Source organism: Stylophora pistillata, chromosome 1, assembly GCF_964205215.1.
Source record: "Stylophora pistillata chromosome 1, jaStyPist1.2, whole genome shotgun sequence".
Lineage (NCBI taxonomy): Eukaryota > Metazoa > Cnidaria > Anthozoa > Scleractinia > Pocilloporidae > Stylophora > Stylophora pistillata.
In genome coordinates, this window is record NC_142519.1 from 60665917 (window position 1) to 60685645 (window position 19729).

Consider the following 19729-nt stretch of genomic DNA (forward strand, 5'->3'; position numbering starts at 1 on the left):
GAAATCACATGAACGGGAAAATGTTAAAAATACTGGAAAGAAGCAGACTTTTTTTTAATGAACTGACAGTAAACTTTGAGGAATAAACTCCTTTAAAATTATGAAAAGAGTTTTCTGAGAAAGTTCCTTTGAGGTTCCGAGAAAATTTTGAAAACCGTTCTTCATCTTTGGAGCGTTTTTCAGGAGTCTAAACTGTAGTCAAGTTGTGAAAGAAATGCCACAATGGAACTCCCATTAAGCAAATAACTGTTATGTGGAGCAGCCAAAACAGCAGCAGGCCAAACAAAAGCTTGTTTATTTCAAACGTTAACAATAAAACAATTAATTGTGGTCTACGTTTGTGAATATATGAGAATCATATAGTATGTGAACTGCGGTTAAAGAAATTAGTATGCGAGCGATCTTCGCAGACTACTTAAGTAGAAGTGAAAATGAGGCCTGAAAAAAATTCGGGCCTGTACGGGATTCGAACCCATGACTTTTGCGATACCGGTCTATAAGTCTTTGAATTAGCATGCATGTATATTGGGCTCGGAACAAATTGACTTCTATACAACGCTTCATATTAATGACAAATTAAATAACTTTTCGAAGCGTTATATCATTTTCAGCCTTGAAGGATTGTTTTTTCAATATGTCATCAGCAATTGATAACATGTAGGTTATTTAAAAAAAAGTAAAAAAAACAAACAAACATAAAAAAAAATAAATATTGTGGCGTTGCGCTTCATTGAGTCGGTTACCTGATTTCCCGCGATAAAATGAATGCACTTTTTTTCTCCGGAAGTCCATCCATTCGGAGGAACACGAACTCTTTTTTTTTTGTCCAGTACGTGACCAAACCTACAGCCAACCGATAACAAAATATTTTTAAACGTCTATCAGGTTTCTGCTTTGTCGTTTCATTATAACTTTTAAGAGGAACTTAGCTTAGCCTATTTTGACCAAAATATTCCATGAATCAAGTGAAAATGGGATGAAAGCGGTTTTAATTTTTTTCTTCCAGAGAAAATTAAGCTAATGATGGTTTCCTTCATAACTTAAAGTGGAATTAGCAAACGAAGTTCAAATCAATACCTCTCCATTCCTCTCCATTATGTATTGAAAATGTATTTGCTGTTATTTTCCAATGTAGCTTAAGGAGAATTGAAGGACAAAGACCGTGCCAACATTATTCCTCGTCTTGTTCTTCCGTTGAAACGGCTTGGGTCAATTTTGTTAACGAATGAAGGTCAATGGAGTGATGTTCCTCGTCATACCCTACGAAAGCATAGAAAATTCTTGGGTTGTCCTGTTATCGTATATTTTACGTAGAATTAACGAACGAAGATCAATGATTTTCCTCGTCATGTCCATCCGATGTTCGCAGAGAAAATATTCCGGCTGTCCTTCACATACGCCGGCATAACAAGTACATTAATGGACGAAGGTCAATGATCTTCCTCATCTTTTCCATCCGTTTTACGCAACTCTAAGCTTCAGTTTCCCTCCTCAAGTAATAGCTAAAGTAAAATTAAACGATTGCTTTGTCCTTTTACAATTTAACTCTCGTGGAATTAACGAACAAAGGTCAATGATGTCAGTTCCTCGTCACGTCCATCCATTTTACGCAACTCCAAGCATCAGTTGTCCTCATTTAGCCTTATAACCAAAGTATTATTAACTTTATACGGGTTCTTTTCTTCCAAAAAGTGAACTGAAAAAGAGTTTGATGACCTATTTTCCGACATCACATTCATTGCCGGATTTAGAAGGAACGTCATTGAATGGAAGGCTAACAAAGGAACTTGCAAACTACCTAAGGCTATTCGTGACTGGCTCGTTTCTATGATTTATTCATTTCTAAGGAGCTTTGCATGACGACATTTTATGCTGAAATGATGCATTGAAGAGGAAATGATTTCAAAGTTTGTCGGTTTATTCGCTGAGTGACGGTCAAGTTAAAAGCTAGCAAGAAACTGCCGCATCAAAACTTTTTTACAAACTCCCCAAGTGAAAGGTGAAACGGTTATCATTCCGTTCGCGTTGTTTGTGTAAAACTTCGAGCTATGATTCCCCGAAATGCTTCAGATTCAAGCTACGACTTTTATTCGTCAGTAATCGATGATCCAAATTACTGGTTGACTTTAACTGTTGTAGGATACAATTTTTCTACCGTCATCATCCTCACGAATGCCTTTCTGCTGTTTACAATTTACCAAGATCCGCGCAAGTCCCTACGCTCGCCTTCGTCACTTCTGATCGCAAATTTAAACGCGTCAGATTTACTGATGGGATTAGGTGTTCTTCTGGTAGCTGTACGAGACACCTATCGGTATGAACAACTCCACATGCCTTATGTTGGTATCATGAAGGTAGTTATATACATTATTTACTTTACCTCTGTCTTCGTTAGCGGATATACTATAATAGCGATGTCAATCGCTTGTTATATCGCAATCAAAAAGCCGCTGGAATATAAAATTATCATCACAGTGAAGCGAGTCAAGATATTCATCGTTGGGGTTTGGGTGATAGCGTTAGCAACGTGCTTTCTTCCAATAACGAGTATTCCCCAAAATATTTACGAGCTCATTTACGCTCACACTCTCGCCTCTCTACCTGCCGTGTTACTAACGTTGATTTACGTGAACGTTTTTCGTGCTCTCGCGAGACAATCGCGCGACCTTCAACTCAGTGGAAGCGACTCAATCGTGAGGAACAGACGCGTGTTGGAGCGACAGCGCAAAATGACTTTGACCATCATTATAATTCTGGGATTATTTTTCATGACCTACATGCCTCAGTACATCGCTGTACATCTGCTCCGCTTATCTTGCAAGTCTTGTCGAAAATCGATAAATTTCTACAAAGTTGATGTGGCAGCCTCGAGGTTTTTGTGTCTAAGCTCGGTGATGAATCCATTTGTCTACGCCTGGAGGGTTTCAAGGTACCGCTCTGCTCTCTTTGAATGGTTGAGCATTATCCGAAAGAAACTCAAACATTCTTCTCGAATGAACGATGGAGTAACAGTTTATGGTGAACAAACAAGGCTAGAAACATTCTGTGAAAGCCATGAGAACTTGGTCCGGAAATTTGGCAAAGTAAGGGTAGTCGACCAAACCAGTGTTTGACATCAATATCTTAATTGTGAAACTGATGATTCTAGTTGAGAGCCTATTGTGTACCACAATGAGTCCTCAACTGAGCTGAAAGTTATGAAGTTGAAGGTTCAAGTGGTAACCAAAACCTGATATTTATGAAATAATTATTTATTTACTTGCTGTGTAGACGAAAAAAATTTTATAAAGTGCAAACATATTTGAGCCTGGTTTTTGGATATTGAAGGTGTGGGATCTTTGGACTAAGAAAGATCATCACATCTGTCAAAGAACAAAGACAAAAGTGACATCGGAACAATATAGTATTAATCAATTATGTCACGGTTCGGCTGAGTCCAGAACAATTTAGCCTAAACTTTTTAAAAAATATTTTTGAAATGCTTTTTGGCAGAGGTTCGTATCCTTACACAAGCCAAATACTAAACAGTTTTTCGATGGTTTTCGTTCGTCAAAACTTATTTTTAAAACTAATTTTCCAATATATTTTGGCTGAGTTTGAATCCTTACGCAAGCTAACCACATACTCTATATTTTTCAGTATTTTAATCAGGTTTAAAGCTTTTCTCCCAATATTTTTTAGCTAAGGTTCGAATCTAACGCAAACTAGATAATAATTTGCGGTTTCCCTCAAGCAGAGTATATTTTCACATCAAGCGGGAAAAATCAAGTAGTGTCACTCTTTTAATGGCTCTAGAAGTGTTTAAAATTCTTTCATTTTCTTTTAAAGAAGAAAGAGTCCTGTCCATATTATTTTCTAGTTTAGATGCACAATTGATGTAAATAAGAATTAAAAAGAGATTCATTGACTCTATGGCCGTAAATAATTTTCCCTACGATTTTTCATATCAAGTGAAAAACTTCCTTTAGTACGTTTTATAAAAGTCAACTGGATATCTTTATAATCTGGAGTCATTGTCTCCAAAAAAAGTTGCTAAATCTACAAAGATTATTTAACGTTTGTCTGACCAAATGAATAAAAATATTGATCACGATAAAAGCTCTTAAGAGCACTTCAATTTTTTTTTTAATTGACGTATTTTTTGCTTATTAAACCGGAAAGATAGTTGAATAAGTCAAATATAATGACGATTTGATGGGCAGTTACGGAAGGGCTTGCCACGGTATTGAAGCAAGGACAGACGAGCCGAATCCGAAGGTGTGTGGGTCTGTAATCACCGCAAAAAACCCCCAAAAAAGAAATCGTCTTGGATAGGAAGGGCCCCTTTCCTATGAAAGCCCCAGCACTTGATGTCCCGCACCCATTCCCTTCAGTCCCCACCAACACCCTCCGTACTACTCCGTTCAGTCCTGACCATAGCAACAGCTTGCAAGCAGCATTAGCACAAATATCATTCTTGCATAAGTCATATTTCCATGCATAAGCTTTGGACGAATATTGGAACCGATACGATTCCCTTGTTATTCTCTTTGATCCTTTCGTGAGATCAACGCTTGTGCGAGGCCAAAACGAAACATCTCGAGTTTTTTTTATTCAAAGGTGGGTGTTAATAATCTTTGTACTTGATTGAGAACACAGGATTGTGATCAATAAAGGCGTGGATTAGAGTCGAGTTATATCTTATCACAAACACTGTGAACTCAGTTTTTTCTTAATTGCATCATTCCTCCTGTAATAATCCGGCTTGAAAACAATGTAGCTCGGATTTGAGACCATGTGAGAGAGAGAAAAAGCGTTTGATAGACAAACGGAACAGGTACAATTAACATGGAAATGTGATCCCTTAATTAAGTAGTGTCACGTTTACGGATACGAACTCTAATCTTTTTTACTTATGTAACTCTTCCGTTTTTAGCACAAAGACACTAAGAAACTTTCAATGACTTTCTATTTAATTTGTTAGCGCGCTTTGTTTGATTTCTGTTCCGTGACTAGCGAATATCCGCTCAAAGCTAGCTACATAAAGCTCTGTTCATTTCTATTTCCCGTACGTCAAAGTGTAAGAACTAAATTCGCCTTCTATAAGCAAGTAGCTCAGTTGCGAGGAGTCACTGTAGCGAAAGCATTTCGGAGCCGAACGAAGTTTAGGAGTTCTCTACCCCGGAGTCAAGATCCGATGTAAGTTACGCTTGTAATATTCCTCATTTTTATCATTTCTAGTTTCGTAGTCTTTCGGTTTTCCTTATCTCGAACCTTCATGTATCCGTTCTATAGTTTTTACCGCCTGTGCTGTACAAAGACTGCCAGCTTAAGTGAATAAAGAGTTTGATGCTGCAACTTGTCTAAAGTTCAACACTGTGGTTATACTGGCGAACTCCGGTGCACAACACCACGTGTCTGCGGCATCGGGAACGCGACAGTAAAAAATCGGATCTTGAATTACAGAGAAGATTGAGGTAAGCCGTACCTTGTAGATTTTAAGGACGGAGCCTATAAATCATGAATAGAAACGGAGAAGGATTAGTCAGCGAAGGAGCGCATGGAGAACACGAACCAGAAAGGAGGTCACGAAAGCCGTCACGAAAGGCTTTACAAAACGCAGTAGAGACAAAGCGTTATGAGGTTAAGACTTTACAGAAGAAGCTCCTTAACAAAATACAGGCCGCCGAGGGCCTTGATGACAGCCGCAACGTAGAAAGTGTTTTGCGCGATCTCGCCACGACATCAGAAGGATTAAACGTAGTAGTACAGGAGCTGCTTAGTTTATATGCGCAGGACGTAAACCATGACTTTGGAGATGACGTCCTCCTCACTAATGAAACCCTAACGCTTCAACGCGCTTACGCCTTAATGGAACGATTAAACAATAGAAAATCCGACAAATTGCTAGAGATCGGTTCTGGCGTAAGTCATTGTTCGTCACGCAAAACCAAATCCGCCAAGTCCCTGTCCTCCGCATCTTCAGCAAGTACCGCGAGAATCAAAGCGATCGCAGAAGCCGCCGCGGCACGCGAAAGCGCAGAATTCGAACGAAAGATCGCAGAAAAAGAAATTCAACGCGGAAAGCGTGAGGCAGAGTTAGAACGCACTCGCGAACAGGAAAGGGCACAGCACGAAAAGGATTTAGCTGTTCTCGCGGCGAACAAAAGGGTCGCAATGGCAGACGCGAAGGTCAAAGCTATCGAACAGGCGATGACAGGTGTCGAAATAGGAGAAAATCGCGAATTGCCCGGTGTGCCAAGGGTGAACTTCGAAGAGCGCATTCTTGATTGGGTCCACACGATTCCCAGCCCAGAAACCTTACTCGCCCAAAAAGGGCCACTTGTTCCATCACAAAGCGAGCCAATTCAAAACGCTGCCTCCCCACAGTTTCCTGGCACGTCAGTGCCAAACTTACTTCAGCCGCAGATCGATGACAGTTCACAGCACGTACCCGTCATCGCCTCGACTCCGATAAGAGACGTTACCGGCAGTCAATTAATTGAGACTCTAACGTCAGTAAATCAACAAATAGTTGCCGGTTTAGCTAGACAAAACTTTCCCAAATGTCAACCAGACATTTTCAACGGAGATGCCACGCTTTTCCATCCATGGAAGGCCGCATTTAAAACCATGATCAAAGACGCCGACGTTTCTCCCGTGCAGGAAATAAATTATTTGCGAAGCTTCACTAGCGGGGAACCACAGCGGTTGGTCGATAATTTTAGAAGACGACAAACCGATCCAGTCACGCTACTCCAGAGTTTGTGGAAGGAGTTAGAAATTCGCTTCGGTAGCGCGGCTATAATCACTAACGCCTTACTGGAGCGCATGCAAAAGGGGGCTATGTTTAACGAAAATGACAACGCAAGATTGCAGCATTTCGCGGACCTTTGCACTGACGTGGAAAGTCAAATGTTGTGTCTTCCTGGCCTCGCGTGCCTCAATTACCCAAACGCGATACAACCGATAGCAGAGAAACTCCCGCCCTCACTCCGCGGAAATTGGGAAAAGGAGATTGCGAAGCACGCGGACAATAATGCAGGCGCCTACCCCAGCTTTAAGAGATTCGCAAAGGTCGTCCAAATGCAAGCCAGATTGAAGAACAACCCCAACATTTTGGCAGGAAACAAGCCTACCAACCTCCCTCCCAGTCGCCCTGCGCCCAATGCACGTGGAGCGAGCCGGAAAGCGCTTAAGACGAACGCACACCCGGCACTAAAGAAACCAGAAACACGATCGAGAGAGAGCACGAGGAGAAAGCGGTGCCCATTCCACGACCGCGAGGGCCACGACTTAACCGAATGCAAGGCCTTTGCTGAGAAAACCTTTGATGAAAAGGTAGAGTGGATAAAGGGAGCTAAGCTATGCTTTCGCTGCCTATCTGAGGGTCACCAGGCCAGCAGGTGCGAGGCAAACGTTAGCTGCGACGTGTGTGGAGACGAAAGGCACATCGCTCTGTTCCACAGAGTAAAAGAGACTCAGGCGAGGACCTGTAGTGATAAAGAAAGAGAGGACACTAACGAGGCGAACGTGAACCATAGATGCACAGCGATTTGCGACTCGAGTGGAGGCCGATCCTGCAGCAAAATCCTATTGGTCGATGTCTACGACAGAGAACAGCCGGAACGCACTCGGCGCGTGTACACTATCGTTGATGAGCAAAGCAACAGTTCTCTCATTAGCAGCGAACTTGCAGACGAGCTGGGAGCGGTCGGACCTCCGGAGAAATACTATCTGTCCACTTGCAGTACAGAAAGGGAACAGAAATATGGCCGTCGGATAACTGGGGTGGCAGCGCGATCAATGAACGGAGTCGAGTCGATGCTACCAACGTTAATCGAGTGTGACAGCATCCCACAAGACAAGCGCGAAATCCCTACACGAGAGATGGCGAGGAGATTTCCCCACCTACAAGAAATCGCCGACGAGATTCTACCATTTGATAGTACAGCCGGCATTCATCTCCTTATTGGAAGAGACTCGCCCGAGCTTCTCAAGGTCAGAGAGTTTAGAAATGGACCCAAAGGTGCTCCCTGGGCTCAACGACTTACTCTTGGCTGGACGATAACAGGCCAGATGTGCTTCAACTTCATAGACGGCCCGGCCCACGTGCTCGTAAATCGTACCAGTCTCCACATAACCAACGCAGATGAAGTAGAGTTAACAAAGATAGGTGGTTACGAGCTGGTACCCTGCCCTAACAGGTTTTCAGTGAAAGGGAGCCTAACACAGATGAGTGTAGAAGACAACGTCTTTACTGCCACTAGGTACGACAATCAAGTCGCCCCGTCTCGGGAAGACCAAAAGTTCCTAGAAATCATGGAAAGGGAAGTCTGCAAAAATAGTAAGGGAAATTTGGAGATGCCACTCCCCTTTCGTCAAGAGGAAGTACAAATGCCGAACAATCGAATTCAAGCAGTCAATCGTTTAAACGGCCTATTGCGCACCCTTAAAAGAAAACCGCAGATGCAGTCCGACTACTTCAACTTCCTGGAGAAAGTTATCGAGAAAGGCCATGCGTCAGTGATACCAGAGGAAGAGTTGAAATCTGAACCTACGCCCGGTAAAGTTTGGTACCTACCCCACTTTGGCGTCTACCATCCAAAAAAGCCAACACAGATCAGAGTTGTGTTCGACTCGTCTGCGGAGTATAAAGGAGTTTCGCTGAACAAGACCCTACTACCCGGCCCCGACCTAATGAATAGTCTTGTCGGCGTCTTAATGCGCTTCAGGAAAGAGAATACAGCCATTATGTGTGATATCGAGCAAATGTTTCACTCCTTCCATGTCACCCCGAAACATAGAGATTTCCTACGCTTCCTCTGGTTCGAAGACAACGATATCTCCAAACGAGTTATGGAGTACCGTATGAACGTCCATCTCTTCGGTAACGGCCCAAGTCCTGCAGTAGCGACCTTCGGCCTCAGAAAAACCGCGGCTGATGGCGAGGAGGAATTTGGAGAGGAAGCAAAGAAGTTTGTGTGCAGAAATTTCTATGTAGACGATGGCTTAGCTTCGACACCAACACCACGACAAGCCATTATCCTAGTGACCAATACACAGGCCATGCTAGCGAAGTCTAACCTACGACTTCACAAGGTCGTCTCTAATTCCGTAGAGGTCATGGAAGCCTTCCCACTAGAAGATAGGGGAAAAGACATCCGCGACCTTGATTTGCGTCAAGATTGTCTCCCCACGCAGCGTTCGCTCGGAGTTTACTGGGACCTAACAAAAGATGCCTTCACCTTCAAAGTATGCTTACCCAGAAAGCCCTTCACCCGCAGAGGGGTCCTCTCAGTCGTGAATGCGGTATACGATCCACTTGGCTTGGCCGTCCCGGTACTCCTGGAAGGTAAACTCTTACTCCAACAACTAGTCAGCATGGGGAGAGGGAAGAATAACAATGCAACCCTAGGATGGGACGACCCACTCCCAGACAGTCTCCTACAAAAGTGGCAGCGATGGCGAGACTCCCTCGCCGAATTAGAAAGGGTCACAGTGCCCCGATGTTACCACCCAGCAGATTTTGGTAGAGTCGCTCAGGCAGAACTACACGCATTCTCCGACGCTAGTAAAGATGCCATAGGAGCCTGCGTTTACTTACGCTTAGTCAACGTTGGCGGAGAGGTAGCCACGTCCCTTGTGTTTGGCCAATGAAAGGTTGCCCCCCTACAGACTACAAGCATCCCACGTCTGGAGCTCTGTGGAGCCGTGCTAGCCACACAAGCCGTCGCTAGAATATTGGAAGAAATAGACATCCAAATAGATGACATTAAGTTCTACACCGACTCGAAGGCAACTCTTGGCTACATCCAAAACGAGAGCCGAAGGTTCTATGTCTACGTCGCCAACCGAGTAGAAATTATCCGTAGGGTCTCCTCACCCGATCAGTGGAGGTACATTGAGACAAGTGACAATCCCGCGGACATAGCCACACGTTGCCTCAATGCGAGTAGTCTGGCCGACTCAGCCTGGCTGAAGGGACCGAGATTTCTCAGAAACCCAGACGCGGTACAGCCTCAACGAGAGAATATTCAACTAGCCGAAGACGATCCCGAAGTTCGAAGAGAAGTGATAGCCCACGCATCATGCATATATAAATGCAGAGGCCTCGGAGCGGAGAGATTTTCACGTTTCTCCAACCTCCACTCCCTAAAACGCGCGATTGCACGCCTCATTGTCAAAGTTAAAGAGTTCAGGCGTCAAAAGAATGAACAAAGGCCACCGAAAGCCAGACAAACCTTCAGGAGTCCTACAGCAAACGAGCTAAATCAGGCAATGGACGCGATAATCCGGGCAGCACAGAAGGAAGCCTTTGGCGCAGAGTTAACGAACAAAGATCTCACGGAACAGAAAGAAGGGGAAAGATATCAAAACACGGTAAGGAAGAGAGCCCTGAAGGGCTCCCAGTTTTACGCGCTTGACCCGTTTATCGACGCCAATGGAATTGTTCGGGTGGGAGGACGACTTAGGAGAGCAGAAATGGAGTATGGAGAGAAGCACCCTGCAATCTTACCAAAAGACCACCACGTGTCCGTCCTGGTAATTCGACATTACCATAAAGAGGTCCATCACCAGGGTCGACAGATTACGAGTGGCAAAATTCGCCAAGCCGGCTATTGGCTGATTGGAGGTCATCGCATGGTAGCGAAGGAGTTAGCTTCTTGTGTGCCCTGCAAGAAGCTGAGAGGCCCCCACGTAATCCAGAAAATGGCTGACCTGCCCCAAGATAGAACCGAGGTAGGCCCACCATTCACAAACGTCGGGTTCGACGTCTTTGGTCCCTGGACCATATCCACAAGGAAGACGAGAGGTGGCGCCGCACACTCAAAGCGTTGGGGTCTTGTCTTCACGTGCTTGAATAGCAGAGCCATTCATATAGAAGTACTAGAGTCAATGGACGCCAGTTCGTCCATTCGTGCACTGAGGCGCCTCTTCGCCATACGCGGCCCAACAGCCGTATTGAGGTGCGACAGAGGGACAAACTTCGTTGAGGGACACACCGAGTTAGCCGAAGCCCTTAAAGAAATAGACGAAACAAAGATCGAGAGATTCGTGACACAACACGGTTGTGAGTGGAAGTTTAACCCACCACACGCATCCCACTTTGGAGGCGTATGGGAAAGACAGATCGGGACCGTCCGCCGTGTTCTGGATGCCATGCTAGCCGACCTCGGACCAAGACAGCTGACGCACGAAATCTTGAGCACTTTCATGGCGGAAGTCACCGCTATTGTAAATGCACGACCCATTGCAGCTTTGCCTTCAGACATCAACGACCCGCAGCCCCTGTCACCAGCCATGCTGCTTACAATGAAAACGCACCCACCAGGACCACCACCGGGCAACTTCCTGCCCCCAGACCTGTACGCGAACCGGCGTTGGAGGAGGGTCCAGTACCTAGCAGATCAGTTCTGCTTACGGTGGCGCCGAGAGTACCTCCAGAACCTCCAGCCAAGAAGAAAGTGGTACGACGCCCGCAGAGACCTGGCCCCAGGTGACGTCGTCCTTATGAAGGAAGACAGCCAGAATCGCAGTGACTGGCCTATGGGTCGAGTTACGGAGTCCATCAGGAGCGCGGATGGCAAAGTAAGAAAAGTGTCACTTAGGATTGTGAGAGAGGGTAGAGGAAAAGTGTTCCTACGCCCCATCAAAGAGCTCATCCTGCTGGTTCCAGTAGAGGCCCAGTGACAGACCCTTCGACCACGGCAGAGAATTAAAGGACCAACAATTAGTAGAGCAAGGATCATAGACGATCCTTGGGCGAGGAGTGTCACGTTTACGGATACGAACTCTAATCTTTTTTACTGATGTAACTCTTCCGTTTTTAGCACAAAGACACTAAGAAACTTTCAATGACTTTCTATTTAATTTGTTAGCGCGCTTTGTTTGATTTCTGTTCCGTGACTAGCGAATATCCGCTCAAAGCTAGCTACATAAAGCTCTGTTCATTTCTATTTCCCGTACGTCAAAGTGTAAGAACTAAATTCGCCTTCTATAAGCAAGTAGCTCAGTTGCGAGGAGTCACTGTAGCGAAAGCATTTCGGAGCCGAACGAAGTTTAGGAGTTCTCTACCCCGGAGTCAAGATCCGATGTAAGTTACGCTTGTAATATTCCTCATTTTTATCATTTCTAGTTTCGTAGTCTTTCGGTTTTCCTTATCTCGAACCTTCATGTATCCGTTCTATAGTTTTTACCGCCTGTGCTGTACAAAGACTGCCAGCTTAAGTGAATAAAGAGTTTGATGCTGCTACTTGTCTAAAGTTCAACACTGTGGTTATACTGGCGAACTCCGGTGCACAACACCACGTGTCTGCGGCATCGGGAACGCGACAAGTAGAAATCCGTAGCAAGAGCCACGGGCCGCAACTTATTGAAACAAAGAAATGTTGGATCACATTTGGTATCTGGGCAACCGAGCTCGGTTCATGTTCACCGTACTCGAATAGCGACTCGAGTACCAGTTTAAACATCCTAAACGGATCATTTTAGTTTTCTGGGCAACCGAGATCGGTTTCACTTTCTCGAGCTCGCACAACAACCTGTACACGATTTTCACAAATTGACCTCCATTTCACTCGTACCCGCCAAATATCGACCTCGATGACAGCGACTTTACAACCGAGCTCGTTCTTCGTTGTGGACCTCGATAAAGTCCGAGCACGGTGACTTCGAATGCTTCGAGCTCACTTTTATTCGAGCTCGTATTAAAACTATCTCGATTGAAATTGTGTTCGATTGAATTCGTACTCGATTCTACTCGACCTCGGAAGTCAATCGGCCAATACGGAGCTCGATTGAAATTGAGTTCGATTGAGATCGTACTTGATTCTACTCGACCTCGGAAGACATTCGGAATATTGAGCTCGATTGAAATTGAGTTCGATTGAATTCGTACTCGATTCTACTCGATCACGGAGGTCAATCAGCCAATATTGAGCTCGATATCGATTCTCCTCTCTTTTTTCTTTTACAAATAAAGAAATAAATTAAATAAACTATTGCAAAAAAAAACCTTTCAAAATATTTCCCCTTGTTTCACTGCTTGGTATTTGTCTTTTTACCTTTCTCCAATCACGATATTGTTTTTGTCATTTCGCATTGACAATTTGGTCCAAAAAGTTAGCATTTAACCCTCGAATTCTTCGCATATCGTCAGCTGCGATTTTCATTTTTTCCCTCAGCGGCGAATTTCTTAGCCATATTGTTGCATAGCTATTTTATACCTTTCTTGTCCCACACTTTTATCCCACACCGAATCTAAAATGTTAGATTCATTTTAATCAACCCTGCCCAACCTTCCATCTCATGATCATATGCATTTTCATGGCAAGTGAGTTAATGTAGAAAGGAAAGACATGTTTACGTTGACTAAGCATTAGTTAATTCAAAGCCTAACTTGCCCAAAAGTGAGATACTTTGACAGAAGCCAGTTTCAAGGCTTAGAAATCAGACGTCAACCAGCTTTTCATGATTGACTCGTTTTCCTGCTTTCCTTTCTTTCCCCAAATAGTACACATGGCGGGAGAGAGACCTCAGGCACGAGCAAAGCAACGAGGACTACGCTTCATATTCAAAAGTGTTCCCTTTTTAAGAGATAGACTAACAGTTGCTAGAAAAAATGCAAATTATCATCTACGTATAAAAGGACAACACAAAACACCAGTGCTTTAAATTTAAAGTATAAATGAACACATATATATTTATATATACATATATATTAGTTAGTACTTGGATATATATTTAACAAATGGTAAACACCACAGCGTACACTATTGAGTTATGGATGCACGCGGGAGGTTGCTAAGCACGAAAGAAGCGTAACAGTCCCTCGAGGCGATAGCCGAGAGCGACTTTAGCTTCTTGAGTGCTTTGCAAACCTCCCAAGTGCGTCCATAACTCCATAGTGTACGCTGTGGTGTTTATCATTTGTTTTATAACATAACTTGATACATTGTAGCTAAAGAGTTCCCTTTTATTTAACAAATCTTCCGTGACCGGAAAAAAACAAACGCGCGCGGAAAATAGTCTTTGCATTTGCTCACGTCAGCAGCGTACACCCATGGGCAAATGGGGGACGCTAAATTGACCAATCAGAGCGCACGCTTTACTTTGGTTATGTTATAATACTATGTGTGATGAACAGTCACCCTTAAAATATGCGGCAGATTCCACGGGAAAAAATTCATTCTAATGTTTGGGCCCAAGACTCTAAGGTAAAAATGTTGAATGAAGAAATATCAGCTGCCAGCCTTGGACTCTTCAAGACCCGGATATGCAGACTTCATTTAAGAAACATCCTTGAAGGCTGTGGTAGCTGTATTCGATGAATTATGTACTAATCGCATGATTATGTACATAATCATAAATGTACTAATCGTATAATTATGTATGAAGTATGTACTAATCGTTTTAATCAATCCATATACATATATTAGTGGGTAGGTTTAGTTATCAGTGATAGGTGTTCCCTATCAACAGGGGTTTTCTTTCTTCTTTTCAAGATACCATTAGGATAGTAAATATTATTTTCCTGAGGTAAGTCACTCGCTGAACCAATTTGAAAGCTCATTATTTAATACATACATGCATTTTCGCCATTTGTTTTTTATTTTTTTTGCCATCCGGGCTGCGGGCAGAAGGAAAGGGACCGTCGAACGCTGCAGAAGAAGAACTGGAACTCCCTCGCTTTCGATTCAAAGATGGATACCCATTCAAGAACCAGAAAACTCTCTGTCAGTTCGTAGAGAAAGTGGCCTAAGTGCACCACTAAAGTGAAAGACTGGAGACTATTCAGAAATCATCTTTGAGGTGCCTGAAAAATGAATAATATATCTCCACTCCTTTACCAAGTTTAGGTTAAGCGTGGAAACGTCCTTAGTAAATCAGATTTCCTCTTCTTGCCATCCATTATCAATCATTATCGCTGGAATGGAACAGCCAACAACGGAATAGGTTTTGATACTTTTAACTGTTTTACTTTGAACTTTATTGTTCAGAAACCAATTACATCATGATATTAAATTTTTTCATGCTATCACAATTGTACCAAAGGAACAAGGAAAGGAGGAAGAAACGTGAAGAACTATTAGTAAAAGTCACGCCCCAAGGAAATGGTAGAGGAGTAAAGTTCCTTTGTAGTTTAAAATTTTTTAGCAGTGAGGAAAAAAAAGCGCACTCAGTTGAGCTGCAGTAATGCCCACAAATGTCAAACCAAGCGCTTCAAATGAACGATTATAGTTTACAATCCAGAGAATGAACGAAGTAACAGACCGTGCCCGGACACTATATAGCTATTTGCGATAAACAGCCACCATGCGCAAGAGAAACTTCCTGCCCAACACGATTACACAGAGAAAAAAATTAAATCAAATGATTGAGCTCAAGACTCTGAGGTAAAATATCAAATGAATAAATATCCACGCTGGGGATTTCTGGTGTATTTTTTGGCCATAATTTTTTCCGTTTTTTCTTTTTGCGCTGCCATGTTGGCCGTGCGGAGGTCTGGCGCAAAGCCGGGAAATGGTTAATTTCGCAGGCTCCCTATGAATATTATGGTTCAATCAAAGCGCGGTAAATTTGCGACCAACTTCTAGTTCCACTCAAGAGCTTTAATTTCATACTAAACACGGCATAGTAGGAGAATTATTTTTGGTTTTCCTTTGGTTGGAAAGAGGAGACTGTCATGGCGTCGTAAAGCAATGCGTATTTTTGAGGCATCTTTACAAGATTTAACCTTAAAAATGACAAGACGGCCAGAAGTAAGAGACAAAGGTACGGAATCATGCGTTCATTGGTAAGGACTTGTCCGATTCAGAATTTTTGATTTTTGTCTCGTTTCCTTGATATCTGAACTTTTCAACGACTACCATCGCTGGACTTTCGAGCATTTTGAGGTTTACTAAGCGAGCGGCTTTCACTTTGTCAACAGAATGTGGATAAAGACGCGTTGCAACAGAGTGCGACGACATGCCGCCAAGGAAAGGACAGAAAAATCGCTTTCCTTTGAATGAATATTTGGAGGTTAAACGGAACCAAGATGCCCTTCTTGTGTCTGCCCTTGCCCCTGATAAAGAGTTTACGAAAAAGGCAAGGAAATTAAAGCGACTCGAGTTTAAGGTAAACAAGATTGAATATCAAATACTTGATTCTCCTATCCCTGCACGCATACATCTTCAAATGTAGTTAAGAGAAATACAATATAAATCGGAAAGCAGTTAAAGTGCCTTTTACCTCTAAATACGCCGAAATGAGCAATTCTTTTGAAAATTTTCATGAAATTCTCCGCTTTTCTTTGATTTTAGCCAAACTCGGCCTATGTTGTTATTGTGTTTTATGCAAAATTGGTGAATGAGCATAACAAAAATGTGAAAGAAAAGGTCAGTACCTTCAACTCATATATTACCGGTATATACTCTTTTGAAAATTATATTCTTGGAGAAAGCTTTTCTATTCCATGCTAACAATTTATCAATAGAGTGATGTATGATTTACTCTGGCTGTGGAGTTATGCACTGAAGTGAAATTGAAGATTTGCATGATAAAAATTTTCTGTTTTCTTCAGATCTCTGTTACAGACAACCTTGTGGACAGGAGGACCTGCTCTCCAACAATTTTGGGAGATGATGGGAAGATCTCTGGCCCTGGCCGTAGTGCAAGACGAAGGAGGCTGCGGACATTAAATGCTGCAAAAATGTTGCATGGAGCCACTGCTGAGAATATGACACCAGCATATGCAGGTCTCATGGCAGTTTTGAATGAAAGTGCTCCATTGTCAGTATTGAGTGATGCAATGATAAAATGTGCTAAGTTCACAAAGAAAGTTATTCCTAAAATTGTAAAACAGAAGATTAATATTTTTGAGAAAAGTCAAACAAATTTTATTAGAAGTGTAAATATTTTGTACAGGGGTGGCATTGCAAGCAAGCAGAGGTATAATTCAATAAGGATATCATTAACAATGTGCTTAGATGATGCTGGGGTTAAAAGAAAGCATATTGAATTCATGAGTACCATTCCAGTACCAAGACTTCTTTCTTATAAAGAGGCGCTTAAAAAAATTAATCAAATAGACACAAGTGATTTACATGATGTAAGGGAAACACTTTGCCAAGGGCTCAAGAAAGAAGATATAGTTAATGGGAAATACAAGGACCTTTTAAAGCTATTGTTGAAAATGGCACAATTTTATCTCAGTGCCAACAATTACAGGAAGGATAAGCTTAACTGGTTTGGGAAGCAAGAGGGAACTTTTAAAGTTGCCATAGGGAGGGATGGTGCACCCTTTGGAAAGGATGACCAAGCATTGGCTTGGTTAGTTAGTTTCCCAAACTGTGGTCAGCGTGTGTGCAGCTCTGCAGAGAACTTTCTCTTACTTGGGGCCAATTGCTCTGAAGACTGTGAGCCTGTTCGCAGATATGTGGCACTGCTTGAAAGGCAAATGACTGAAATTGAGGGAATGTGTTTTCAGTAGAAATTGATGGTAAGGAGAAGTTTGTGTCCTTTCAATTTGAACTGCTACCCAATGACATGAAATTTTGGCTTTTCTAGGAGGAGAACTAAGTATATCTGCCTCTTATTTTTCTCCATTTGCAGACATCAACAAAAGTGACATTACCGACACTCAAGAAAATTTTGGTTTAAAAAAACAAGACAAATGGGATCCATGGAACTATAATCAAAGAATTAGAGTGGCAGCTGCTGTGGAAAAGAAGAAGGAAGAGGTAAGTAAAACAACTCTGAAACCAGCTACAAAGCGTGAGAAAGTGACATCCTTCATCTCACAGAAAAAATCTAGGCAAGAGTTTCCTCCATTGGTTGGTAAATTTATTGATAGGGCCAAAGCAGAACCCCTTCATTTGAAGAATAATGCTTGGCAACAATGGAACTCATCTGTCTTGATGTATTCTTTGTCACGGAGTCATCTTGGTGAATGCGAGTCAATTTTAGATGTTTCTCCAAACTGCTGTTTTGGTAAGTATTATCATGCCATTAGATTCAATGTGAAAGCAATGCATTTAGCACAAAAGATCAGGAAGTGGTTTGCAGATGACATAACAAAGAATAGACCCTCGGAATATCGATTTACAGGTAAAGAGTCGCATCTTTTTTGTCACAATTTCATGTATATTGTTGAAAGTCTGAAAACGGATGAAGATCAGAATGTTCACACTTTCAAGTTACATGCTTTTGCCTACACAGGTTTGAATCTAAGAGATTCAGTCTCTCTTTTTAGTAGGGTCTCAATGTCAAGTGAGCAGGTTCAAAGTCTCAATCAGGTCTGTTCCAACTATTTCAGAGCTACTGCACTCTTTCTTAAAATTACCCCTACTTCCTGGACAATTGGCCACATAGTGCCTGTGCATGCCCAGCAACTCCAGGAAACACTAGGTTTGGGTTTGGGAATTAATACAATGGAGGGAAGGGAGGCAAAGCATGTTACTCTTGCCAAATTTACTAGCAATACCCAGTTTAATAACAGATGGAATCAGGTTTTTAAGCATGAGTACATTTCATTATTCTGGTTACGAGAAAGTGGGTGTGATGAAACTGTGTACAAACACACTTCAAATGTATATATACCTAAGAGGTGTTTTACCCATGACTTTTGCTACTGTGGTCTACCTAAAGATGGTGATGTAGAGAAGTGTAGTTTTTGTTCTCAACACTTTCAAAACTTAGTTTTGGACTGTGTTCTTCAAGGTAAAACCACACTTGAGGCTAAAGAAGCAATAAAATAGTTTAAAGGTGGCCTGTAATGTAATATTTTCTTAGAATTTGCAAACTACAGACAAAAATATAACTATTTTATTGTTATGATAATGTACTTAATATATGGCCCTTCATGAGATACTCAATGTATACCCCAACATACTATGTTAAAAGGAAAACAAATTATATATGTAGATTTTGAATACCTCTGGAATAATTTTTCAAATATATGTAGATCAATCACCAAAATCAGAGCAAATTGTCAAAGAAAGTTGCTCTCTATCAAATACCATATTATCAATGATCATAGTGGATATGAACAACTATTAAGCCCATATGTTTGGAAAATGTATTTTGTCCATTAAGCCCATATGTTTAGGAAAATGAATTTTGTCTCAATTCTCAGTAATCAAAATGATTTATAGTATCTAATATATAAAATAGTATGAGTGATTCAAGAGGAAGCAAATTACCAATAGTGCATTGAATTTTCAATATGAAAAGTTTATAGTAATATATTATGGATATATTCAGAGATTACAAAAGGTACTTTACTATTTCAATTTTTCATTAATAGACAGTGCATTGAATATCAATATGAAGAGTTTACAGTAATATATAGATGTATTTATTAAAGATATATTCAGAGATTACAAAAGATACTTTACTATTTCAATTTTTCATTAATATACAAAACATTGCATGCTGAATGCATTGCCATCAGAAATTATTAATGTCTTTAATGTTACTATTACGATAGTTGATTACAAAATTTTAAAAAGATATATGTATTTGATTGTCTCTGAGTTTCCTCCTCAAGGACACAAATTTTGAATTCAATATCAATATAATTATGGCAATGGGTACTTTAATAATGAAAGATAGAAAATACAGTGCAGGTCAGAGTAATGCGAACCAAAACATACGCGAAAAACGCGTCAGCACCAAACGCATAAACGCGTCTGCGTCTATACGCATATGCGTCAAGGACGCGTATAGAGCAAAGTCATCAGTATGTATGAGCTGGCTCATTGTT

The 19729-nt window shown here is 41.9% G+C and overlaps 4 protein-coding genes across 5 annotated transcripts; all 4 read left to right on the top strand.

Moving 5' to 3' along the window:
• The first annotated feature begins 1642 nt into the window (after positions 1-1642).
• LOC148743528 (adenosine receptor A1-like) lies at positions 1643-4098 on the top strand. The gene has a single exon (XM_088727291.1). The coding sequence runs from the start codon at positions 2049-2051 to the stop codon at positions 3111-3113; it is 1065 nt and encodes a 354-aa protein (XP_088583417.1). The 5' UTR covers positions 1643-2048; the 3' UTR covers positions 3114-4098.
• A 304-nt stretch (positions 4099-4402) lies between these two features.
• Positions 4403-9652, top strand: LOC148743529 (uncharacterized). The gene is made up of 2 exons (XM_088727281.1): positions 4403-5178; positions 5275-9652. The coding sequence occupies exon 2, from the start codon at positions 5500-5502 to the stop codon at positions 9637-9639; it is 4140 nt and encodes a 1379-aa protein (XP_088583407.1). The 5' UTR covers positions 4403-5178; positions 5275-5499; the 3' UTR covers positions 9640-9652.
• A 608-nt stretch (positions 9653-10260) lies between these two features.
• On the top strand, positions 10261-11673 carry LOC148743530 (uncharacterized). Its single transcript, XM_088751395.1, has one exon. It carries the CDS (start codon positions 10261-10263, stop codon positions 11671-11673), a length of 1413 nt encoding a protein of 470 aa, XP_088607521.1.
• Positions 11674-13864: 2191 nt separating this feature from the next.
• LOC148743531 (uncharacterized) lies at positions 13865-17985 on the top strand. Of its 2 annotated transcripts, XM_088727301.1 has the most exons (5): positions 13865-15778; positions 15914-16101; positions 16547-16721; positions 17578-17705; positions 17819-17985. In XM_088727301.1, exons 2-5 carry the CDS (start codon positions 15952-15954, stop codon positions 17849-17851), a joined length of 486 nt encoding a protein of 161 aa, XP_088583427.1. In that variant the 5' UTR covers positions 13865-15778; positions 15914-15951; the 3' UTR covers positions 17852-17985. The 2 variants fall into 2 exon arrangements, with proteins under 2 accessions (XP_088583427.1, XP_088583423.1); XM_088727297.1 differs by lacking the exons at positions 17578-17705; positions 17819-17985 and having other exon boundaries at positions 13881-15778; positions 16547-17571.
• Positions 17986-19729: the final 1744 nt, after the last annotated feature.